The sequence below is a fragment of the Schistocerca piceifrons genome, chromosome X (assembly GCF_021461385.2).
Source record: "Schistocerca piceifrons isolate TAMUIC-IGC-003096 chromosome X, iqSchPice1.1, whole genome shotgun sequence".
Taxonomy (NCBI): Eukaryota; Metazoa; Arthropoda; class Insecta; order Orthoptera; family Acrididae; genus Schistocerca; species Schistocerca piceifrons.
The window spans coordinates 249087929-249114813 of NC_060149.1; the positions used below are offsets into that span (position 1 = coordinate 249087929).

The window sequence follows — 26885 nt, forward strand, 5'->3', positions numbered from 1 at the left end:
CGTTGATACACCAACGGATCAGGCAGTTGCATTCACAATGGTAAGGGGGGTGTCCAAAAACATCGATGCATCCTTCTGTACTGATTACATAGAAGTGAGTGGCACATGCACTGCCTGTACTTGTGTGGATCCATTGGTACCCGTTCTACACTATGTATAGCGCTCCAGATGTGACCAGTGTGCTCTTTCCATGGGTTGAATAATATTTAGTGTCGTGAATACATATGCATATAAACACATCTGACAATATTTAAAAGGCTATTCAAAGAGCCATTTTACCTTAACTATTGTGTATTTTTTTCCTTTCTAAGTGTCAAATAATGTGAAAGACAACTGTATTTTTCTCCATCAATACAGCTGACTTTTCACTTCCAGAAAAAAGTATATTTAATGACAATTGTGTGATAAGCATCTCCTTATCAGTGCACAGTGCAAGAGTGCTCTTTATCTAAGTATTGTAAAACCTACAATAATCAATTTTCCTCTTTCAGATAGCTGGCCTCTTTTGTGAAGAACACCCACAGGAAAAATATTCAAGTGTATGAATGTGTGATGTCTGTCCTTTCGGACATGTCCGAAAGAAAAGACATCAAGCAGAATCCGCAGCTGTCAAACATTATATGTAAATTGAAGGGGCTCACTGCTGTCAGCTGCAGTGGGACATAACGCGGAATCAGCGGCCACGAGCGAAAATGTGTACTGCGCTGGGATTCGAACACAGGATTTCCTGCTTACTAGGTAGAAGCGCTGATCACTGCGCTATCCGGGGCACAGCGTTATCGCCATTGTGCTGACTATCTCGGTACGCCTTGCGGTCGATCCACATTCCCATCGAACGCACCTATCCGCAGTCCCTGTCCATTTTACTCACTGTTGCCACTCTGAGATTCCCACAGGAAGTCGGACTTATTTGTGCATCTTCACTGAAGAAACTGGATCCATTACCCAGCTAGACATATCAGTTATATGAATGCGTTGATATGCCGAGCAAGGCAAAGGATTCAATTCCGTCAGTGCGGATGCACAAATACGTCCGACCTCATGTGGCAATCCCACAGTAGCGAACAATGAGTGAAATGGACAGGGGCTGTAGATAGGTGGCGCTCGATGGGAATGTGGATCGGCTGTGAGGAGTGCCAAGATACTCTGCGCAGTGGCGATAACGCTACGTCCCTGTTGGCGCATTGGTTAACACACCTGCCTAGATATCAGGAGATCCTAGGTTCGAATCCTAGTCCGGTACACATTTCCGCTCGTGGCCGCTAATGCCGCGTTATGGCCCGTGCAGCTGACAGCAAAGATCCCTTTCAGTTTAAATACTCAAATCGTTATGGAACTTTTGCAGCGTATCTCGAAAGCAAGGAAAACAACAAATAAAGACTAAGAAGAAACAAAAGCATGAAATCCACTATTGTATCATGTGGTAGAGACTTCCGTTGTTAGTAAACGACACCACCATCCGCTTACCAACATGAACGCCTGAACTTTCTTCCCGAGAAACAGTGACATTGATGTCTCGTCCAATTGATGACCTGCGTGCCACTATTTGCATGGTATTGTGAAATTTTCTGACGTTCTGCTTCCTTCGGTCTAGTGTGTGACGTTCTGTGCTTGAGGTCGATACAAATTTAAATTCCAGGTCCCCATCATTGGCGCCACAAATCCAACTTATGGATCTCATCAACAAGAAATGATGAATTAAACTGTATGCAGTCCATTGCCTCAATCTAATTCCAGAGTCCACTTTTGTTTTTGTTCTCTTGCCGCAGTTGAATGACCGTTGGTTTTGAAAACAGTTCGTTTAACTGAATTTTAATCTTGCACCCCAACTTCCGTCGTTAATATGTGACGCAATTTTGGAATTAGTCAAATAAATATGCCCCACATAAATCCTACTGTCCTATCATTTTCTTTAGTTCTGATAGACACTGAATTCACGTTAACAAAATGTGGGATGATGAATTTAACTGGTTTCAATACTCGAAATAAGGCTTTCTGACATGAACCATAAAATAAAATTTCAGAAGGATTGTATAGTAACTATGAAATCGACAATCAATTATCACTGTTCTGTTGTTATTATTAACATATTTTATATGTCGAATAAGTCGGCAGCTCGTGGTTTCGCGGTAGTGTTCTCACTTTCCGAGCACGGGGTCCTGGGTTCGATTCCCAACAGAGTCAGAGATTTTCACCTGCCCCGAGATGACTGGGTGTGGTTTTGTCGTCTTCATCATCATCATTCATCCCCATTACAGTCGGAGGAAGGCAACGGCAAACCACCTCCATTAGGACCTTGCCTAGTAAGGTGGTGAGGGTCTCACGCATGGTTCCCCTACGTTCTGTCAAGAAGGATGGGACTTCATTACCATGTGTAGAATAAATAGAATTTACCTGATATAAATTTAGATTAAGGTCAAAGATTTCGTACCTAGGTGTCATGATCGGCTTCTCTTCAGCGATATTTAAATTATATTTGAGTGGGAATCAACCCTTCAAAATAGCTCTAAGCACTATGGGACTTAACATCTGAGGTCATCAGTCCCCGAGACTTTGAACTACTTTAACCGAACTAACCTAAGGACATCACATACATCCATGCCCGAGGCAGGACTTGAACCTGCGACCGCAGCAGCAACGCGGTTCCGGTTCAAATGGTTCAAATGGCTCTGAGCACTATGGGACTCAACTGCTGTGGTCATAAGTCCCCTAGAACTTAGAAATACTTAAACCTAACTAACCTAAGGACATCACACACATCCATGCCCGAGGCAGGATTCGAACCTGCGACCGTAGCGGTCGTGCGGTTCCAGACTGTAGCGCCTTTAACCACTCGGCCACTCCGGCCGGCCGCGGTTCCGGACTGATGCGCCTCGAACCGAATCAACCCTTAATCGCATCTATGCACTGATGAGTCAAAGCATTATGACCACCTGCTTAATAACTTTGGAACGAAATACATGGCCGATTCTGCGTATCATGGATCTGACAGTTTGTTGGTAGGTTTCTGGAGGTATGTGGCATTAGATGTTCAAATGTGTGTGAATTGTTAAGGGACCAAAGTGCTGAGGTCATCGGTCCCTAGGTTTACAGACTACTTAATCTAACTTAAACTAACTTACACTAAGGACAACACGCACACCCATACCCGCGGGAGGACTCGAACCTCCAGCGGGAGGGGCCGCGCAATCCATGACATAGCGCCTCAAACCGCTCGGCCACTCCGGTGGCGTTAGATGTCTGCGCACAGGTCATGTAATTCGCGTAAATGACGGACCACTGATTCACGTACGCGGTGATGACACCCAACAGCGATCCATATAGGTTCCACGGGATTTATGTCAGGCGAATTTGGTCGCCGAGACATACACTTGAGTTCACTGTATTGCTCCCCGAAACATGGTAGCACGGTTATGGCTCCAAGACACGCACAATTATATAGCTGAAAGATGACGTCTCTGTCGGGGAAGACGTCAAGCATGAGGTGATGCTGGTGGTTTGCAGCTGTCAGCGTGTCTTCGATTACTACCACAGGTCGCACGCAAGCGCAAGAGAAAGTCACCCATAGCATAATACTGCTGCCACTCGCCTGCGTGCGTGGTGAGCTGCATGTTCGGAGCCGCCGTTCACCTCGGTGATAGCGTTTGCGGAGACGGCCGCCGACCTAGTGTAGCAAAAATGTGATTCACCCGACCAGCCGACATGTTTCCATTGATCCACGGCCGAATCCCTATGGTCCCGGGCCCACTGCAGTCGTAACTGACGAAGTCATTGGATCAACATGCGAACACACAGAAGTGGTTCAAAAAATGGTTCTAATGGCTCTGAGCACTATGCGACTTAACTTCTGAGGTCATCAGTCGCCTAGAACTTAGAACTAATTAAACCTAACTACCCTAAGGACATCACACACATCCATGCCCGAGGCAGGATTCGAACCTGCGACCGTAGCGGTCGCTCGGTTCCAGACTGTAGCGCCTAGAACCGCACGACCACTCCAGCCGGCACAGGAGTGGTCTGCTGCGGAATTCCATATTTAACAATGTACGATGAACGGTATGCCCCAAATCACCTGTGCGCGCACCATCATTGTGCTCTTTCTGCAGAGATACCATAGATCACCATCTATCCTACTTAACCGAGCAGAGAAGCCTCCGAACCCCACGTTCTGTGAAGAGTCGTGGAAGTCGGACCATTTAGTGCCTATTGGTAGTTCCACTGTCCTACCTTTTTTCATAGGTGCTCACGACAGTAGCAGGTGAACATTCGACCAGCTTCTCCATTTTCGAGATGTTCGTTCACAGGCCCCGTGTTATAATAACCTACTCTTTGTCAGAGTAGCTTATCTCAACGGATTTCCCCATTTGCTGCCCCTATCTTCGCTAGGGTGTTACGCTGTCCACGTCTGCTCTGCTTACATACGAGGCGTGTTTTTTAAGTAATTACCGTTTTGAAATTTAAAAAAGACGTGGTAAGGTACCTCAATAATTTTATTTTTACATGAAAGCCTCCTCCTTAATGTACTTTTCTACATAATTTCCATCAATATTGAGGCACTTGTCATAACGTTGTACCAGTTTTTGAACACCCTCCTCATAGAAGTCTGCCACCTGACTTGGTAACCACTGCATCACCACTGTTTTGGCTTCGTCGTCGAAAAATGGTTCAAATGGCTCTGAGCACTATGGGACTTAACATCTGTGGTCATCAGTCCCCTAGAACTTAGAACTACTTAAACCTAACTAACCTAAGGACATCACACACATCCATGCCCGAGGCAGGATTCGAACCTGCGACCGTAGCAGTCGCGCGGTTCCGGACTGAGCGCCTAGAACCGCTTGACCACCGCGGCCGGCGGCTTCATCATCGTCTTGAATACACTGACCGCCCAGGTTTTTCATCAAGCGCAGGAACAGATGGTAGTCACTGGGCGCAAGATCGGGGCTGTACGGAGGATGATCTAGGTAGAGTTTCCCATCGAAAAGACGTAATGAGATCTTTGGTCTGATTCGCCACATGCGGACGGGCATTGTCTTGCAGCAAAACGATGCCCTTGCTTAACTTCAATGGACTGTTGCTTTGATTCTGGTGTGACGTAGGCCACCCATGTTTCATCGCCCGTAACAATTTGGCTCAAGGAAACATCACCGTCGTTGTGGTACCGCTCAAGGTAAGTCAATGCACTATGTCAACGTTTGGTTTTGTGGACATCCGTCAACATTTTCGGTACCCAACGTGTGCACAATTTTCGGTAATTCAAGTGCTCGGTCACAATGCCGTAGAAGACACTACGAGAAACATTAGGAAAGTCATCCCGCAAGGAGAAAATCGTAAAGCGTCTGTTCTCTCTCGCCTTATTGTCCACTTCCTGCATCAAACTTTCATTAGCGACCGTAGGACGCCCACTCCGTTGTTCATCATGCACATTTCTGCTGCCATCTTTAAATGCTCTCACCCACTTTCTTATCATTCCTTCACTCATAATGTTTTCTCCGTAAACTGCACAGATCTTACGATGAATATCGATCGCTTTTAGGCTTTTAGCACTAAGAAATCTTACAACAGCCCGTACTTCACAGTCGGCGGGACTCACGATTGTCGGAGGCATCTTAACCACTCAGTACACAACGTAAACAAAGAAGAATCAGACTGTAATGGCGTCAGTGCGTAGATTAAGGTACAGGCTTTCATGTAAAAATAAAATTATTGAGATATCTTAGCACCTCTTTTGTTAATTTCAATTTGTTACTGCATCTCGTGATCGCAACGTCACAAGGCAGCATCTAACGTCGCAGTGGGTTGTGGTCATAATGTTTTGGCTGCTCAATGTACCGGGTGATCAAAAAGTCAGTATAAATTTGAAAACTTAATAAACTACGCAATAATATACACTCCTGGAAATGGAAAAAAGAACACATTGACACCGGTGTGTCAGACCCACCATACTTGCTCCGGACACTGCGAGAGGGCTGTACAAGCAATGATCACACGCACGGCACAGCGGACACACTAGGAACCGCGGTGTTGGCCGTCGAATGGCGCTAGCTGCGCAGCATTTGTTCACCGCCGCCATGAGTGTCAGCCAGTTTGCCGTGGCATACGGAGCTCCATCGCAATCTTTAACACTGGTAGCATGCCGCGACATCGTGGACGTGAACCGTATGTGCAGTTGACGGACTTTGAGCGAGAGCGTATAGTGGGCATGCGGGAGGCCGGGTGGACGTACCGCCGAATTGCTCAACACGTGGGGCGTGAGGTCTCCACAGTACATCGATGTTGTCGCCAGTGGTCGGCGGAAGGTGCACGTGCCCGTCGACCTGGGACCGGACCGCAGCGACGCACGGATGCACGCCAAGACCGTAGGATCCTACGCAGTGCCGTAGGGGACCGCACCGCCACTTCCCAGCAAATTAGGGACACTGTTGCTCCTGGGGTATCGGCGAGGACCATTCGCAACCGTCTCCATGAAGCTGGGCTACGGTCCCGCACACCGTTAGGCCGTCTTCCGCTCACGCCCCAACGTCGTGCAGCCCGCCTCCAGTGATGTCGCGACAGGCGTGAATGGAGGGACGAATGGAGACGTGTCGTCTTCAGCGATGAGAGTCGCTTCTGTCTTGGTGCCAATGATGGTCGTATGCGTGTTTGGCGCCGTGCAGGTGAGCGCCACAATCAGGACTGCATACGACCGAGGCACACAGGGCCAACACCCGGCATCATGGTGTGGGGATCGATCTCCTACACTGGCCGTACACCACTGGTGATCGTCGAGGGGACACTGAATAGTGCACGGTACATCCAAACCGTCATCTAACCCATCGTTCTACCATTCCTAGACCGGCAAGGGAACTTGCTGTTCCTACAGGACAATGCACGTCCGCATGTATCCCGTGCCACCCAACGTGCTCTAGAAGGTGTAAGTTAACTACCCTGGCCAGCAAGATCTCCGGATCTGTCCCCCATTGAGCATGTTTGGGACTGGATGAAGCGTCGTCTCACGCGGTCTGCACGTCCAGCACGAACGCTGGTCCAACTGAGGCGCCAGGTGGAAATGGCATGGCAAGCCGTTCCACAGGATTACATCCAGCATCTCTACGATCGTCTCCATGGGAGAATAGCAGCCTGCATTGCTGCGAAAGGTGGATATACACTGTACTAGTGCCGACATTGTGCATGCTCTGTTGCCTGTGTCTATGTGCCTGTGGTTCTGTCAGTGTGATCATGTGATGTATCTGACCCCAGGAATGTGTCAATACAGTTTCCCCTTCCTGGGACAATGAATTCACGGTGTTCTTATTTCAATTTCCAGGAGTGTAGATAGAAAGGTAAAAATTGACACACATGCTTTGAATGACATGGGGTTTTATTAGAACAAAAAAATAAAAACAAAGGTCACAAAATGTCCGACGGATGGCGCTGGACAGCAAAACTGCTACCGTGACGGGTGAGAGGTACGCCGATATGTTACAGAATCTCAACATCCCCAGCCTGGCTGATAAACGCCTGCTGGAACGTACGATGTTTATGCAGGATGGCGCTCCACCCCATATTGCTAGACGCGTGCAAGATCTCTTGCGCGCGTCGTTCGGTGATGATCGTGTGCTCAGCCGCCACTTTCGTCATGCTTGGCCTCCCAGGTCCCCAGACCTCAGTCCGTGCGATTATTGGCTTTGGGTTTACCTGAAGTCACAGGTGTATCGTGATCGACCCACATCTCTAGGGATGCTGAAAGACAACATCCGACGCCAGTGCCTCACCATAACTCCGGACATGCTTTACAGTGCTGTTCACAACATTATTCCTCGACTACAGCTATTGTTGAGGAATAAAGGTGGACATCTTTTCTTAGTCTTACTTTGTTGTGCTAATTATTGCTATTCTGATCAGATGAAGTGCCATCTGCCGGACATTTTTTGAACTTTTGTATTTTTTTGGTTCTAATAAAACCCCATGTCATTCCGTGTGTCAATTTGTACCTCTCTATCTACATTGTTGTTGTTGTTGTTGTTGTTGTGGTCTTCAGTCCTGAGACTGGTTTGATGCTGGTCTCCATGCTACTCTATCCTGTGCAAGCTTCTTCATCTCCCAGTGCTTACTGCAACCTACATCCTTCTGAATCTGCTTAGTGTATTCATCTCTTGGTCTCCCTCTACGATTTTTACCCTCCACGCTGCCCTCCAATACTAAACTGGTAATCCCTTGATGCCTCAGAACATGTCCTACCACCCGATCCCTTCTTCTAGTCAAGTTGTGCCACAAACTTCTCTTCTCCCCAATCCTATTCAATACTTCCTCATTAGTTATGTGATCTACCCATCTAATTTTCAGCATTCTTCTGTAGCACCACATTTCGAAAGCTTCTATTCTCTTCTTGTCCAAATTATTTATCGTCCATGTTTCACTTCCATACATGGCTACACTCCATACAAATACTTTCAGAAACGACTTCCTGACACTTAAATCTATACTCGATGTTAACAAATTTCTCTTCCTCACAAATGCTTTCCTTGCCATTGCCAGTCTACATTTTATATCCTCTCTACTTCGACCATCATCAGTTATTTTGCTCCCCAAATAGCAAAACTCCTTTACTACTTTAAGTCTCTCGTTTCCTAATCTAATTCCCTCAGCATCACCTGACTGAATTCGACTACATTCCATTATTCTCGTTTTGCTTTTGTTGATGTTCATCTTATATCCTCCTTTCAAGATACTATCCATTCCGTACAACTGCTCTTCCAAGTCCTTTGCTGTCTCTGACAGAATTACAATGTCATCGGCGAACCTCAAAGTTTTTATTTCTTCTCCGTGGATTTTAATACCTACTCCGAATTTTTCTTTTGTTTCCTTTACTGCTTGCTCAATGTACAGATTCAATAACATCGGGGAGAGGCTACAACCCTGTCTCACTCCCTTCCCAACCACTGCTTCCCTTTCATGTCCCTCGACTCTGATAACTGCCATCTGGTTTCTGTACAAATTGTAAATAGCTTTTCGCTCCCTGTATTTTACCCCTGCCACCTTCAGAATTTGAAAGAGAGTATTCCAGTCAACATTGTAAAAAGCTTTCTCTAAGTCTACAAATGCTAGGAACGTAGGTTAGCATTTCCTTAATCTAGCTTCTAAAATAAGTCGTAGGCTCATTATTGCCTCACGTGTTCCGATAATTCTGCGGAATCCAAACCGATCTTCCCCGAGGTCGGCTTCTATCAATTTTTCCATTCGTCTGTAAAGAATTCACGTTAGTATTTTGCAGCTGTGACCTTTTAAACTGATAGTTCGGTAATTTTCACATCTCTCAACACCTGCTTTCTTTGGGATTGGAATTATATTCTTCTTGAAGTCTGAGGGAATTTCGCCTGTCTCATACATCTTGCTCACCATATGGTAGAGTTTTGTTCAAAAATGGTTCAAATGGCTCTGAGCACTATGTGACATTAACATCTATGGTCATCAGTCCCTAGAACGTAGAACTACTTAAACCTAACTAACCTAAGGACAGCACACAACACCCAGTCATCACGAGGCAGAGAAAATCCCTGGCCCCGCCGGGAATCGAACCCGGGAACCCGGGCGCGGGAAGCGAGAACGCTACCACAGGTAGAGTTTTGTCACGACTGGCTCTCCCAAGGCTGTCAGTAGTTCTAATGGAATGTTGTTTACTCCCGGAGCTTTGTTTCGACTCAGGTCTTTCAGTGTTCTGTCAAACTCTTTACGCAGTATCGTATCTCCCATTTCATCTTCATCTACATCCTCTTCCATTTCCATAATATTGTCCTCAAGTACATCGCCCTTGTATAGACCCTCTATATATTCCTTCCACCTTTCTGCTTTCCCTTCTTTGAACTCGGTGTCCATCTGAGCTCTTGATAGTCATACAAGTGGGTCTCTTTTCTCCGAAGGTCTCCTTAATTTTCCTGTAGGCAGTATCTATCTTACCCCTAGTGAGATAAGCCTCTGCATCCTTACATTTGTCCTCTAGGCATTCCTGCTTAGCCATTTTGCACTTCCTGTCGATCTCATTTTTGAGACATTTGTATTCCTTTTTGCCTGCTTCATTTACTACATTTTTATACTTTCTCCTTTCATCAATTAAATTCAATATTTCTTCCGTTACGCAAGGATTTCTACTAGTCCTCGTCTTTTTACCTACTTGATCCTCTGCTGCCTTCACCACTTCATCCCTCAAAGCTACGGATCCTTCTTCTACTGTATTTCTTTCCCCCATTCTTGTCAATTGTTCCCATACGCTCTCCCTGAAACTCTGTACAACCTCTGGTTTAGTCAGTTTATCCAGGTCCCATCTCCTTAAATTCCCACCTTTTTTGCAGTTTCTTCAGTTCTAATCTACCTATCTACATTATTCCGTGATTTATTCAGTTTTCAAATTTATACTGACTTTCTGATCACCCGGTATATCGATTTGCATGCCCCTAACCTACCCCAACAGGCGAAGGCTAGGTAAAAGGCAGACTGAAATATTTAGTCAGCCTGCAGGAGTTTGATCCCACGAACTTTCGCTTTCCATGTACACCCTTTACCAGAGTAGAGCACCACGCCTGACAACTCGCCACATAACCTTTGACCAACTCCAGTTATAACTGTGAAGGGAAGGCTGTGAGACGTTGGCGGTGTGCAGGGAGTGCGGCTGGCGCAGCAGCTGGAGGCGATGGTGGCGGCGGACCCGCGCTTCGAGGTGGCGGCCAAGCGCCACCTGGGGCTGGTCGTGCTGCGCCTGCGCGGGGACAACGCGCTCACCGAGCGCCTGCTGAAGCGGCTGAACGCGCGCGGCCGCGTGCACTGCGTGCCCGCCGCGCTCAACGGCCGCTACGTCATCCGCTTCACCGTGACGTCGGCGCGCACCACCCCAGACGACATCGCGCGCGACTGGGCCGAGATCCGCGCCACCGCCGACACCGTGCTGCAGCCCGATCGGCCGCGCGCCAAGGTGCCGCTCGCAGGTCAGCCAGCACCTCTGCACTGTCTTTTCCGGATACTGACAAGGGAACCTCCCCATCGCACCCCCCTCAGATTTAGTTATAAGTTGGCACAGTGGATAGATCTTAAAAACTGAACACAGATCAATCGAGAAAACAGGAAGAAGTTGTGTGGAACTATGAAAAAATAAGCAAAATATACAAACTGAGTAGTCCATGCGCAAGATAAGCAACATCAAGGCTAATGTGAGCCCAGGAGCGCCGTGGTCCCGTGGTTAGCGTGACCAGCTGCGGAATGAGAAGTACTTGGTTCAAGTCTTCCCTCGAGCGAAAAGTTTACTTTTTTTATTTTCGCAAAGTTATGATCTGTCCGTTCGTTCATTGACGTCTCTGTTCACTGTAATACGTTTAGTGTCTGTGTTTTGCGACCGCACCGCAAAACCGTGCGATTAGTAGACGAAAGGACGTGCCTCACCAATGGGAACCGAAAACATTTGATCGCAAGGTCATACGTCAACCGTCTGCGGACGGAGTTTACGTTTTACACCCTTTAATGATTTTCTGTAGGATTTTGGCGGTCATGCCACTGTGGCATGATAGAAAAAATGATACAGTAAGCACTGAATGTTCCAAGATATCAGGAATTGCTTACAGCATGTATTACTGAAATCTTATGTTGTAAGTAATTCCTGATACCAAATTCAGGACTTACTGTATCGTTTTTTCTATCTTGGCATAGCTAGACGACTCCTACAATGCTACAAACTATCACTAAATGTGTGTAATATCTGCAGATGAGTCGTTATGCTGTTCGAGAGCAGTCATGGTATAACAAAAGTTGAACCATCACGAAAGACGACTGACTGTTATTTCAGAACTCTTCTCTTCATTACAGTGGCACTGTTCCACATCTGTAATGGATAAAACTTTTAAACTCAAAAGAATTCATAATTTTGTTTCCTGTGAGTTGAAATGGTGATCAGAGTTTTGTGTGTGTGTGTGTGTTTGTGTGTGTGTGTGTGTGTGTGTGTGTGTGTGTGTGTGTTTTAGGTCACTCATTTGTCGTTAGATCCCGTACAGTTACCAGATTATAGGGATGTCGACTACTGTTTTCGAAAACTTGTTCCAAATAGTCCCAGACATTTCCAATGAACTAAATTTCGGGTGAGTTTGTGGGTCAGTCGAGATACTATAGTGTGTCTGAGTGTTCTTCAAACCAGGAATGTACACATACGACACTCTGAACACGAGTGCTGTCATGTTGGAACACGGGAGTGTCCACAGAATATTCATCATGAAGATATTCACTACTGTCCATTAAAATTGCTACACCAAGAAGAAATGCAGATGATAAATGGGTATTCATTGGACAAATATATTATACTACAACTGACATGTGATTACATTTTCACGCAATTTGGGTGCATAGATCCTGAGAAATCAGTACCCAGAACAACCACCTCTGGCCGTAATAACGGCCTTGATATGCCTGGGCATTGAGTCAAACAGAGCTTGGATGGCGTGTACAGGTACAGCTGTCCGTGCAGCTTCAACACGATACCACAGTTCATCAAGAGTAGTGACTGGCGTATTGTGACGAGCCAGTTGCTCCGCCACCATTGACCAGACGTTTTCAGTTGGTGAGAGATCTGGAGAATGTGCTGGCCAGGGCAGTAGTCGAACATTTTCTGTATCCAGAAAGGCCCGTACAGGACCTGAAACATGCGGTCGTGCATTATCCTGCTGAAATGTAGGGTTTCGCAGGGATCGAATGAAGGGTAGAGCCACGGGTCGTAACACATCTGTTCAAAGTGCCGTCAATGCGAACAAGAGCTGACCGAGACGTGTAACCAAAGGCACCCCATACCATTACGCCGTGTGATACGCCAGTATGGCGATGACGAATACACGCTTCCAATGTGCGTTCACCACGATGTCGCCAAACACGGATGCGACCATCATGATGCTGTAAACAGAACCTGGCTTCATCCGAAAAAATGACGTTTTGCCATTCGTGCACCCAGGTTCGTCGTTGAGTACACTATCGCAGGCGCTCCTGTCTGTGATGCAGAGTCGAGGGTAACCGCACCCATGGTCTCCGAGCTGATGGTCCATGCTGCTGCAAACGTCGTCGAACTGTTCGTGCAGATGGTTGTTGTCTTGCAAACGTCCCCATCTGTTGACTCAGGGATCGAGACGTGGCTGCACGATCCGTTACAGCCATGTGGATAAGATGCCTGTCATCTCGACTGCTAGTGATACGAGGCCGTTGGGATCCAGCACGGCGGTCCGTATTACCCTCCTGCACCCACCGATTCCATATTCTGCTAACAGTCATTGGATCTCGACCAACGCGAGCAGCAACGTCGCGATTCTATAAACCGCAATCGCGATAGGCTACAATCCGACCTTTATCAAAGTCGGAAACGTGATGGTACGCATTTCTCCTCGTTACACGAGGCATCACAACAACGTTTCACCAGGCAACGCCGGTCAACTGCTGTCTGTGTATGAGAAATCGGTTGGAAACTTTCCTCATGTCAGTATCTTGTAGGTGTTGCCACGGGCGCCAACCTTGTGTGAATGCTATGAAAAGCTAATAATTTGCATATCACAGCATCTTCTTCCTGTCGGTTAAATTTCGCGTCTGTAGCACGTCATCTTCGTGGTGTATCAATTTTAATGGCCAGTAGTGTATTATAAAGGCTTACTGTGGCTGAAATCAAAATTGGTGAAACGAACATAAACCAGTGTTGAAAAAAATAGTACTGGTTAGTTTCGTTACTACTAACGAAAGGTTGTCAGACTTTGGGAGTATCCTGTTTCTACTATAGGTCCGGTTGGCAGCTCCATCGTTCTGTTCGAGAGTATATCGAAAACGATTTGTAGGGAAGTTTTGCCAACAATGCAAAGCAAATAATTTCTGTCAACAATATTGTAGTACAAAAGTGCCTTTATGCGGATCTAATCGGAATGAAACAAAATGTGTGCATAAAATCCTTATGCCAGTTTTGTAATACATAACATGCAATTTGAGAATATAGATATGACGAATGCATTCTGCAAACGTTCCGACATATTGAGTGTGAATTATTCATTATTTCCCGTGCTTTAAAAATTCTATCCATTCATGCAAATGAAATTCTAAACAACATTATTATTTTCACTTAAAAAAGCTGACAGTTATTTTTCCAATGTTCTGGGCTGCTATGACGTGCTCGAATGAATTTCACATTAAAACTCGACATTTCGTCCCCATCTGTGGAGGACATTTTCAGGGAGGACTGTTGCTTCTTTGAATGTCCGATTGATGCCCTGGCTCGCTACTGACAGTCACTAGCGAGCCTGAGTGTGACTCGGACATTCAAAGAAGCTACGGACCCCTGGAAAATGTCTTCCATAGATGGGGACGAAATGTTGAGCTTAAATGTGAGATCCACTCGATCACGGCATAATAGCCCGGAACATGATCGTAGCTTGTACTACATGGGCTATATGCAAAGCCTCCTCTCCCTGGAGCTAGGTGGAAATGTTTTTGAGCAGTATTTACACCCTAAGGAAAGGAGGTGTATCACGAACGAAGTACAGTGTTCTACAAAAAAACTTATTTTCTATTTCTGAAAAATACATATTGATCCTAGTTGTAATTAGAGTGCTGAATTCAAAACTGTTTTTAATTTTTTTCTGTCAGTGATAGTTTATGAATAATCGCAATTTTATTTCTCTTTTCTGTTTCTGATATGGTGCAGCAAACATGAGGTGAAATTCGATAAATAAATTCACGTTTTTATGATGTTATAAGTTTATCACAGTAATGGAGTGTGAGATCTAACATATAACACAGTAATCTTTGTTTATACGCTTTGTTGCATTTATTTAACATGAGAAATTACAGAAAATTGACAAAAAATGAGCCACTGTATTGTAATGCACATCACTTTTTTCTCTTGTATTGTGAATGTTTCTCTCTCGAATGATATTCCAGCAATAATCCGCGAACATAGAAGGTAGCCACATCCCCTCTTAACGCTGATGTTTAAACTAGCGAAATAAAATACTGATTAACGTTTGCTTCACGTACTATGTGGAAGTAAAAGACTATTAAAAAGTGAGATTGCCGGTATATGTTGTTGAATAGGGGCCACGCATATTATCTGTGCTGCAGCCGTGTGCGTTCTGGGTCCAGGAAGACCGTAATTAAGTTGTATCAGTACAATTAACTTGCCTCACCAGTGTAATATACACTCCTGGAAATGGAAAAAAGAACACATTGACACCGGTGTGTCAGACCCACCATACTTGCTCCGGACACTGCGAGAGGGCTGTACAAGCAATGATCACACGCAAGGCACAGCGGACACACCAGGAACCGCGGTGTTGGCCGTCGAATGGCGCTAGCTGCGCAGCATTTGTGCATCGCCGCCGTCAGTGTCAGCCAGTTTGCCATGGCATACGGAGCTCCATCGCAGTCTTTAACACTGGTAGCATGCCGCGACAGCGTGGACGTGAACCATATGTGCAGTTGACGGACTTTGAGCGAGGGCGTATAGTGGGCATGCGGGGGGCCGGGTGGACGTACCGCCGAATTGCTCAACACGTGGGGTGTGAGGTCTCCACAGTACATCGATGTTGTCGCCAGTGGTCGGCGGAAGGTGCACGTGCCCGTCGACCTGGGACCGGACCGCAGCGACGCACGGATGCACGCCAAGACCGTAGGATCCTACGCAGTGCCGTAGGGGACCGCACCGCCACTTCCCAGCAAATTAGGGACACTGTTGCTCCTGGGGTATCGGCGAGGACCATTCGCAACCGTCTCCATGATGCTGGGCTACGGTCCCGCACACTGTTAGGCCGTCTTCCGCTCACGCCCCAACATCGTGCAGCCCGCCTCCAGTGGTGTCACGACAGGCGTGAATGGAGGGACGAATGGAGACGTGTCGTCTTCAGCGATGAGAGTCGCTTCTGCCTTGGTGCCAATGATGGTCGTATGCGTGTTTGGCGCCGTGCAGGTGAGCGCCACAATCAGGACTGCATACGACCGAGGCACACAGGGCCAACACCCGGCATCATGGTGTGGGGAGCGATCTCCTACACTGGCCGTACACCACTGGTGATCGTCGAGGGGACACGGTACATCCAAACCGTCATCTAACCCATCGTTCTACCATTCCTAGACCGGCAAGGGAACTTGCTGTTCCAACAGGACAATGCACGTCCGCATGTATCCCGTGCCACCCAACGTGCTCTAGAAGGTGTAAGTCAACTACCCTGGCCAGCAAGATCTCCGGATCTGTCCCCCATTGAGCATGTTTTGGACTGGATGAAGCGTCGTCTCACGCGGTCTGCACGTCCAGCACGAACGCTGGTCCAACTGAGGCGCCAGGTGGAAATGGCATGGCAAGCCGTTCCACAGGACTACATCCAGCATCTCTACGATCGTCTCCATGGGAGAATAGCAGCCTGCATTGCTGCGAAAGATGGATATACACTGTACTAGTGCCGACATTGTGCATGCTCTGTTGCCTGTGTCTATGTGCCTATGGTTCTGTCAGTGTGATCATGTGATGTATCTGACCACAGGAATGTGTCAATAAAGTTTCCCCTTCCTGGGACAATGAATTCACGGTGTTCTTATTTCAATTTCCAGGAGTGTAGTTCCATAGTGCGGGCTCACAGCCGGCCGCGGTGGTCTCGCGGTTCTAGACGCGCAGTCCGGAACCGCGCGACTGCTACGGTCGCAGGTTCGAATCCTGCCTCGGGCATGGATGTGTGTGATGACCTTAGGTTAGTTAGGTTTAAGTAGTTCTAAGTTCTAGGGGACTGATGACCACAGCTGTTAAGTCCCATAGTGCTCAGAGCCATTTTTTTGTGGTCTCACAGGTTCAAAGTTGTAAGGGGTGCTATCGGAATGAGAAGAGTTTCAACTAACATAATGCTACATAACGCTAGTACTTTTGGTACAGCTCCCATTGATGCTTTGTTGATGATACTTTAAATATGGAGTTGCTATCTACTGGATAACCAAGAGGGACTTGAAAAAGTACGCTGAGGATTAGGTCAACATGCAGTACATATGTAATAAGATAATAGGAAACCTATCAAACAAGAAGTGATACACTTTCTCACTGCTCATGGCCCCTATCCCACGTATTTGTGTCGGATCGGTAGAGCACTTACGCGCGGTTGTGAATGTAGCGCACATAGTTATACGCCATATCTTATCATATTTAAACTGACAATGTATTCACAGGTGCCCTTTGAAGGGAAGCAGATATTAAGAACGAGAAGCATTTTTGACTTGGCACGATACAAGCATAACTGGAAAATTTTGAACAGTTTATCAGAACAATTTCAAAGCGAGTTCAGGGAGACTTCAGTAGGTAAGTAGTTGACGTAAATACTGAGGCAGAAAGAAATGGCTAAAATGTTCATAATGTTGCCCGCTAGCTACGAACCTCCAGAAATGGACTGCATCCACATATAGCCATGAGCTGCACTAGAGGCCGCAGCATAAGCATCTACGCTGAGCAATTCCTCTTGCCTCACATGGCCTATAAAATCTGCTGCAGTTTATACTAGAGCCAGATCAGTCCGCTGTACGAAACTGATATGTGAAAAACTAGCTCAATGTTGACGGCTTGACTATACACTTGGGTTCTGCATTCCTCTTTTGGTGGTTTGCACTCTACTGCTGATGTACTTCGCTGCATCTTTATGGACCGTAGTCATCACAGTCCCGTGGAAAGCACATGCAGAGACGTACAAGCTGACAAGCTCCTAAAGTTAACAGCTCCCCAGGCAATGCTATTGGTGCTGCCCTATCCGTCTGTTTTCACAACATATGCATGGCTGCAAAGTGTCCCAGAAACATACCAAATGAGCAGACGGAGAAAATTGCTCTCCAGGCTAGACCACAACTCATTGTAACATGACACCATACCACTGTTGTTGGGTGCAATAAATTGTGCAAACACATTTTCTTTGTCTGTGACATTTGTTGATCTCAATAGGAAGAAGGCCAAATATATTGTCTTCCTCTGCAATCGCCAGTTTTTGCGTATTCAAGAATACTGAGAGGAAAACAAGTATTTGACGATTATTTTATGATGTTTTTTGCAATCCGTAATTCTGCATCTGGCATTCAATAACCACACATGAGATTTTTGACACTCTCGTTCGCTACGAGCAAACTAGGACCTTTTTGTAGGAAATTTAATGTAGTTAAATTTTGTTCTGGGATATGTTTCCGCTATAGGCCATAGTTTTCGAGTTATTAAGGAAAAACATGCTAAAGTGACCTTCAAACGCGCCCCCACTCCCACACTCAGATCCCACCTGTCAGGATTTCTGATATGTTCTTCATGGCACTCTTTGCTATCACTGTACAAAATTTTTGCGACTGCATCAATTATTTCCCACGTTCGACCTGTACTGCTCTTCACTGACTGGCCTTATTACGCCACCTGCTTAGTCGACCACTTACTAATTATAAATCTGGCGTTTGTATAAATTTTACCTAACAATTTTGTGAATTTTAACACCATAAAATGAACAGTTACTTCGTTGTGTTCGTCAGGAATTCTGACTGTGAAACTACTGTGCTTGTAACGTTTAAGTTTGCGTCGAATTGTCGGCGTAATTAGTTTTGGCGTAAAGTTTGCAAAAGTCGCTTATCTGTTTTATTACCGTCACGGACACGTTTAAACTAATAATGTTAACGAATTAGCCGATTATGCTGGCGGTGTAATAGCCCAGTCAACAGAGACCAAAAAAGGTCGAATATCGAGGATAGATCGTGTAGTCTGAAATTTCTGTACAGTGATAGGAAGGAGTACCACGCTCAACATACTAGAAATCCTGACTGGTGATGGATGAGTGTGGGGGTAGATGCGCGCTTGCAGGTCACTTTTGTACGTTTTCCTTGAATAAGTCGGAAACTGTGTCCTCCAGCGAATACGTGTTTCAGTACAAAACTTAACTACATTACATTTCTTACAAAAATGGTCTGACCAGCAAGTTGAGTTTGGCATTGTGGAAAAAAACTGATAAAGTGCTACATTTGGAGCATTGCACTTTATGGAGCAGAGACATGGACCATGAGAAAGAAGAACAAAAAATACTTACAGAGCTTTGAAATGTGGTGCTGGAGGAGAATGGAAAAGATCAAGTGGACAGATCGCATAAAAAATGACGATGTACTGCGAAGAGTAGGAGAGAAGAGAAGTATTCTGCGTACAATTCTTCAGAGAAAGGCCAACTGGATTGGACATGTACTTAGACACGAGGGACTCATACATGATGTTATCGAAGGGAAACTCAGAGGAAACGCCGGAAGAGATACAACAGACTGAAGGAAGAAGCCGAACACAGGGAACAGTGGAATCAGAAATTCTCCGTACGAAGACACGGACCTGCCACTAGGCAGAATACTACATCATAACAATAATTAATTTTTTCTGTAGTTTGCGCGTAGCGAGCGAGAGAATGTGAAGATCTCGCTCGTGGCTGTTGAAAGCCAGATACGGAATTGTGGGGTTCATGAAACAATGTCGGTAGGCGCAGCTGAATCATCCTGTCTAAAGTTTTATTTCCATTCACATCAAATTTAAATACATCTGAAAGATGTGTTTTAAAATTTTACACCACACAGACTTGAATTCTTTACGTCTAACCTAGATGCAGCTGTTGTGAGGGGCATGTGAAATTTCGCATAGCCGGCCGCTGTGGCCGAGCGGTTCTAGGCGCTTCAGTCAGGAACCACGCGGCTGCTACCGTCGCAGGCTCGAATCATGCCTCGGGCATGGATGTGTGTGATGTCCTTAGGTTAGTTAGGTTTACTTAGTTCTAAGTCTAGGGGACTGATGACCTCAGATGTTAAGTCCCGTAGTGCTTAAAGCCATTTGAACCATTTGAAATTTGGCATACGCCAAGGTGGTAGTCTCACTCTCTCTAAGCCCTTTCAAGAACGAAAACTGAGATTTTGTGGGGCTATAAAAATGGATCTTCTCGATTCTACCAACATCTCTGGTAAAAACTGTGGTGTAAGCTTTGACCCTGACGAAACCCCACCTGAAGGAATCACACATTGAGAGTGAGCCTGGTAATATACAGCTTGGCAAAAAAAAAGTGAAGCGCCCAGAAGGGAAGGAGGAAACGAAACGAAACTTCACAGATTGTTGGGTATGTTACGTTATTTCAGTGATTACAAAATCGAATCAAGCTGACGAAGAACTTGACAGGCGTTGCATCCCTTCTAGCCTGGATGCATGCACTGATTCGGTTGGGAATGATGTCGTAAAGCCATTGTATCCTCCCCTGAGGCAAGCTGGTCCACATTTTTCTAACTGATTCTTGATATCCTGGATACTAGCACTGAGATGGAGTTGATGTCGGAGCTGGTCCCACACGTTTTCATATCGGGTTTAGATCTGTTGATCTTGATGGCCACTGGTGTACCTCAACAACACGCAGATAGTTCATTGAGACATGTCCTATTTGTGGACGAGCATTATCTTGTTGGAAAATGGCGCTACGATACTGCCGCATGAAAATTTGCACATGGAGATATCAGTACCATCCTATACCGGCAGTCATAGCCTATGGTTCCCCACACCCTGTTTTCAGTATTAATACCGCTGTGCCTCTCTGAAACACTGCAAGAAAAGTATCTGTCCACAGATCGCCGCCATACGCGCCGACGATGGTCATTCAGGGTACTGCAGAAGCGTGGCTCATCGTTAAAAGCAATGCGATGCCATTCATCAACTGTACATGCTTCCCTGGTACGACTCTTAACGTAGCCGTTTATGTTCCGGTGTGAACAGCAGTATATACATGGAACGGCAATTCCCTAGTCCGGTAGGGACCGATGACCGTAGCAGTCTGGTCCCTTTCATCCCACAAACCAACCAACCTAGTCCGGCTCTTGCTAGTCTCCGACCAATGGTACGAGATGACAATGTTTTTTTTTACGGACTCCATTGCTTATACGCGGATGGCAAACGCACGTGTGTATGGTGCAAAATACAGCGATCCTCTCTTGTGGTCGCCAGAAGTAGGCGACAGGAACCTTGATGACGAGTATGCTTAACCTCACGTTCGCATGGAGTCTAACATCTGGCCTGTGTCACATCGAATGCTCCACAAATCTGGATATTGTACGATTCGACCAGCCAGACAAAAGAAGGCTCACAATGTGGCCCCTTACAAATTTTGACAAGTTCTGATAATGCGGCATCTCCGTGTCCTTTGCAGTAATCAACGCCTTTTTTTTTATGGGTCCCCTCCACGCCCACACCAACGTGGTGACCAAACCAAAAGTTCTACTGCCACCTCCGTATAACATGTTAGTTTTTGAATAAGGAGTCACAGGATGCGGTCTGTGATGTTATCCAAGCGTCTGGGTAAGATTACTCATTTACATGATCCATCAGGAGATGGAAAGTGGACGAAAGCGATGGAAGGATAGCCGTTGTAAGGGCAGAGGGAAAAAGGTGCCAAGGCAAGCACCAAGGGAAAAAAACCTCTGCGACAGTAGGACGGATAGTAAGGGCAGTAGCGACTTGCTAGCTGCGACAGTGCATGCAAGGTGTGATTATGTTAGTGCGAGGTATCGTGCATCTTTACCTTTGTCGTTGCGGAAGCTCGTTGTAGGGCTTGCTGCAGCTGCTGCGTCCCTGTAACAGTTCAAGGTCGTCATACGTTAGTGGGCGATCGGTCATAGATCAGCTCACAGTGTAGGAGGGGGGCTGGTTTGCGTGCTGTGTACAGTACGGTTTCCCTGCGATTACCTGTTTTTCGGCGGGTCGAGCATCTGGGGTTACCAGTAGTAGCTGTGTTGCAGGGGCTCGCCAGTACTGTCGTGTTAGTGTGCTATGGACCATAGATGTTTAGTTTCTTGCTAATAGTGTCTTTGGTCTACTATGTTTCCATCTATGGTACTGGTCGTAGTTAGCCAGAGAAAGGATAAACGGGTTACGCGAGTGTTTCGTGGTATTGTACAGTCGTGTGGAGAGTTTTTGAAATACCTGCAAGATGGCATCTAGCCGATATTCCCGGTGAAGATCTGCGGTGCGTGTGTAGCGCGGAGCGTTGCTTATGATTCTGAGTTCTTTGTTCTGTATAAGCTGCAGACGGCGCAGGCGTGTGGGCGCAGCGTATCCCCAGACAGGGGCTGCGTACGTCATTAGGGGTCGAATAAGTGTCATGTACATGGACCTAGACACCCTCCTATTCAGTGTGCTACGCCTGTTTAGCATAGGGTAGAGCTGTTTGAGCCTCGCGTGTCTACCACTATACCAGATACCTCTGCCCAAACGCACACACACACTGCTGCTGGTCAACTAAGTAGTCTTATAATGGTTTGTCATATGTTTTGTGTTGGCAGAAGAGCCAACACCTTGTTACGAGTGGAGGCCGAAATGCACGCGTTTTAGCTCACGCAGGCTGGCGTGAAGAGGGAAGAACTATACTGACGTGAGGTCTGGAACATGACAAGAAATGAGAATTCAGAAAGCGGACACAATTAGTTTGATACTTAATTTTAATCCGTTAATGATGAACGTCGCTCTTGACGGTACATGGGTCACAATATTATCTGTTCAGAATACATTCTTGAAGTAGTAACTGAATATGGCGCCTTGCTAGGTCGTAGCAAATGACGTAGCTGAAGGCTATGCTAAACTGTCGTCTCTGCAAATGAGAGCGTATGTAGACAGTGAACCATTGCTAGCAAAGTCGGCTGTACAACTGGGGCGAGTGCTAGGGAGTCTCTCTAGACTAGACCTGCCGTGTGCCGGCGCTCGGTCTGCAATTCACTGATAGTGGCAACACGCGGGTCCGATGTATACTAACGGACCGCGGCCGATTTAAAGGCTACCACCTAACAAGTGTGGTGTCTGGCGGTGACACCACAATATGTGTCAATCATTTCTCTGTTATCCTCTCAAGCTGTCAAGCTGCGCCACTGTATCATGAAGTCTAATTTCTTAGTTTAAGTACAGGAGTTGCACGTCCGGACACATGCATATTACTGGTACTAACAATAAAATCTAGTTCCACAGTTTCTAAATATGCAGCTATGTTGTAACCTAAACGCTTATGTTGATACAATTATGCCAGAAGTATTCCTCATAGAAAACTTCACTAGTGTTTTTCTTTTTTCATGAGACATGGAGAAGCGAGTGTACGAGATTGCGAGGCGCACATGGGTGTAATCGTGTTTCAGAGACGCGTGCACGCAACGAGCTGTTCGGTTCCAGCCTGCTCCTCGCCAACTCGCCAATGTCGCCCAAGATTGTCAACGGAAGCTTCGCTGCCATCTTCGACAACGGCGACCAGGAGCTGTCTCAGCTGCGGCTCCAGGTGAAGGACAGCCCAGGTGAGCGCACACATCTTGCCGATGCTGAACCTTTACGTTCACTTTTGATTGATACACTGTGTGTCGCGCAAGCAGAACGGTCCACCTCCAGTTGGATTCCAGAGTTCACAATCAGGCTGAAAAGTATGCGCGTTGGAGAAGCTAATACGAACATAGTGGTAAAAAATGCTTATTTATAGAACTTGTTTCCCGACTAACCGGTAGCGTTCTGTCTTTCGTTTGTACTACAAATCATCTAGACGTATCCTGACATGCCAATCAGTACGTATTGTGTTGATCTATCGCCGTGCTAGACATTATATTATCATCTTTCAGCAATTAATTCGGATATCTGCGACAACAGTCACAAGTCTACAGAGGTATTTAGAGTACTTTATTTAGGCTCATGAAAGCAGATTTCATTGTGAAACTTGATCCACTAAAATCATAAGTGCAAGAAAGGCTAAACTTCCTGATAGGGTGAAGAGGAATGTAAAGATGATTGTTACCTCTAATAAGAACACGAGTACCATCTTCTCAGTATTCAAGTCGCATCATTTCAAATAAAATTATCGAGCTTTCGGCAGCTGTCCCCGCCATCGTTTGCTGAAGGAAGACTACTGACTGCTACTTATTTTTAATACTTATTCACTTCCCCTAAAGGCTGAACAAGCTGTTTCGATTTCAGAGCCAATCTAGAGCCAGGGCTTTTTCAGTCAGAGAGCAGGCGGACCCATAGCGGGGCGGAGGGAGTCCCAGTTCAGAGGATTTCCGGTTCCCACATTTGCCCTACAACCAAAAGAGACCTCCCAAAGATCTTGGTCACAATCAAGGAGAGGACGGAAGGGGGAGGGTGAAGGGGATAAGTTAATATGCCCCTGTGTCCCAGACAAATCCACACATCAACAGAAGTTCTGCGTCACACGTTTATTACGAAATTTCGTGGCACAGAAAACAAAACTTGGCTTTGAAGCATGCGTATATATTCATTGGCAATGTGTACAGACAATCAAATTTAAAAAAAGAGTGTAAAGAGAAAAGTAATTTGTATCTCATGGGGAGTTATTCGAAGTAGTTCTCACCAACGTTAGTACGTGGTGGAACGTCCCGTTGTTCGGATGCAGGCTTGAATCCGTCGTGGTATATCATTGATGAGATCATCAAACAAGCGCTCTGGTCCAAATTGTCCCATTCTTCAATGGCGATTCTGCATAAGTCGCGCAGAGTACATGGTCATTGTCGACGTCCAAAAACAGCTCGTTTCAGTCGATCCCACACACGTTCGGTTGGGTTCATGTCCAAGCAGTAGACAGGTCACTCCATTCTGGTGATCCTAGCATGCCGAAAGAACGTGTTCGGGTGAGATATCATCCATGAAGATGAAATTTTCAAAAGCATGTTGGTGATACGGTCTCATTATTGGTTGCAGAATCTCGCCTCTGTGCCGTAGAGCAGGAGATTGCCCTCAACAACTACGAGACACGTACGGTGTCCCTTGTAATTCCACCCCTGAACATTGCTCCATCACCACCTTGTTGCACATCTGGGACACAGTGTTGGAGGTGTTCGATATTACCGGGTTGTGTCCAAACATGTTGTCAGAGATTATCAAGGAACAAATAGATCTGATTTCTGACAGTAAGTAACACCCACAGCCAATCCTGGTGTGTCCACTTTGCGTGATTTCTTGCCTATCTGCAACGAAGTTCATGGTATTGAGGTGTACGACGAAGTGCATGCCACGGAAATGGAGATTCGCATCATACAATCGTCTCCTACCAGTTTCATGCGATACACGACGTCCTGTAGCCTCTTCGAATGCCGAATTCAGTTCTGGAGCACTCAGACCACGGTTCCTTTGACTCAAAAGCCGTAGATATCGATTATTATGCGCACCTGTCGAACGTGGATGTCCTGTGCGTTGTAAGTACTCAAACACTACCTGCCAATTGGAACCGATCCCATGTCCGCACCACATCATTTTGGCTCGGTGCACACGTCGGGTAACTTCCCTGGTTGACCAGTCTTCTTCGCTTAAAGTGATGATACGGTCCGATCATTGGTCATGGTCGTTCTTCATGGCATGATGGATGTTTACTCTAGTTTTCCACTGACGTCTCGAATGCGTCCCCTCCGGTGCTTTACTTTCAACTGAAGTGCTGCAATCCAATTAAGTGCGGCTTTCTGTCCGTAAGTGTAGCGCACACGGTAACTGAGTGTGTGTTTACAAACAACGTCAGAGGTGATCTTCCGATCGGAACAGAAATATTTACAATAGCAGCACATTTTTTGATATACTTTAGGGGAAAAAAACGCACCATGAAGGAATTATCCGAATGGTAGGGAAATTGGCGGATGTGATGTAAATGTACAGCCAAACAAATTATTACAGTTTCAGAACAACTGGATGATTTATTCAAGAGGGGGCCCTTTTGCTAGCAGTTATTCGGCTTGGCATTGATTGATGGAGTTGTTGGATGTCCTCTTGAGGGATATGGAGCCAAATTCTGTCCAACAGTCAAAATTCCGAGGTGGGTGAAGGGCCCTACCCATAACGCTCCCAACTTTCTCAGTTGGGGAAGACTCTGGCGAACTTGTTGGTCAAGGTAGGATTTGGAAAGCACAAAAAAAGCAGTAGAAATTCTCGCTGTGTGCAGACGGGCATTATCCTGCTAAAATATTAGCCCAAGATGACTTGCCTTGAAGGGCAACAAAACGGGGCGTAGAGTATCGTCGACGTACCACTGTGCTATAAGGGCGCCGAGGATGGCAAACAAAGGGGTACGGCTATGAACTGAAATGCCACCCCAGACCCTTACTCCTTCGTTAGCAGGTTGTATGGCGGGCCAAAGTAAGAGTGGCATCCCGTCACTGTCCGGGACGTCTCCAGACACGTCTTCGGCCTGGAATCTCATTGGCCAGAGTAGCGTCGTCTTCGGAGATGCTTTCCTATTCGATCTGATCCCAGATGTCCAGCGGTGGGATACTGAACTGACTGTTGTCTGCCATACGGCCCAACAACCACGAGTCATGGTCTGGGCCCCTTTGTTTGTCATCCGCGTCACTCTTACAGCACAGTGGTACGTCGACGATATTCTATGTACCGTTTTGTTTCTCTTCAGGACAAGCAACACTGGACTTACATTTCAGCAAGTTAATTCCTGTCAGCATACGGCGAGAGTTTCTACTGCTTATCTTCGTGCTTGCCAAACCCTATCTTGGCCACCAAGTTCGCCGGATCTGTCCCCAATTGAGGGCGTTTGGAGGATTATGGGCAGGGCTCTCCAAGCATCTCAGGTTTTCGACAATCTAACATGCCAGTTGGACAGAATTTGCCACGATATCCCTCAGAAGGACATACGACCTCTCTATCAATCAATGTCAAGCCTAATAACTGCTGGTATAAAAGCCAGAGGTGAACCAGTGCGTTATTAACTTGTTCAATTTGTGAAGCTGTTTCTCATCAATAAATCATCCATTTTTTCTGTAATTGTAATCTTTTTTTTTTTTTTTTTTTTTTTGCTTACATGTACATCACATGTACCGATTTCCGTCATATTCTATAATTCCTTCTTGCTGCGGGTTGGTGCGTC

The 26885-nt window shown here is 46.2% G+C and overlaps 1 protein-coding gene across 1 annotated transcript in view; it reads left to right on the forward strand.

The window, feature by feature from the left end:
* The window catches only part of LOC124721999 (histidine decarboxylase), a 394491-nt gene that overhangs the window by 321457 nt on the left and 46149 nt on the right, over positions 1–26885 (forward strand). The window contains exons 13-14 of the mRNA XM_047247175.1: positions 10637–10958; positions 23161–23313. Coding sequence (XP_047103131.1) covers positions 10637–10958; positions 23161–23313 — 475 coding nt within the window. The remainder of the gene's footprint in view (positions 1–10636; positions 10959–23160; positions 23314–26885) is intronic.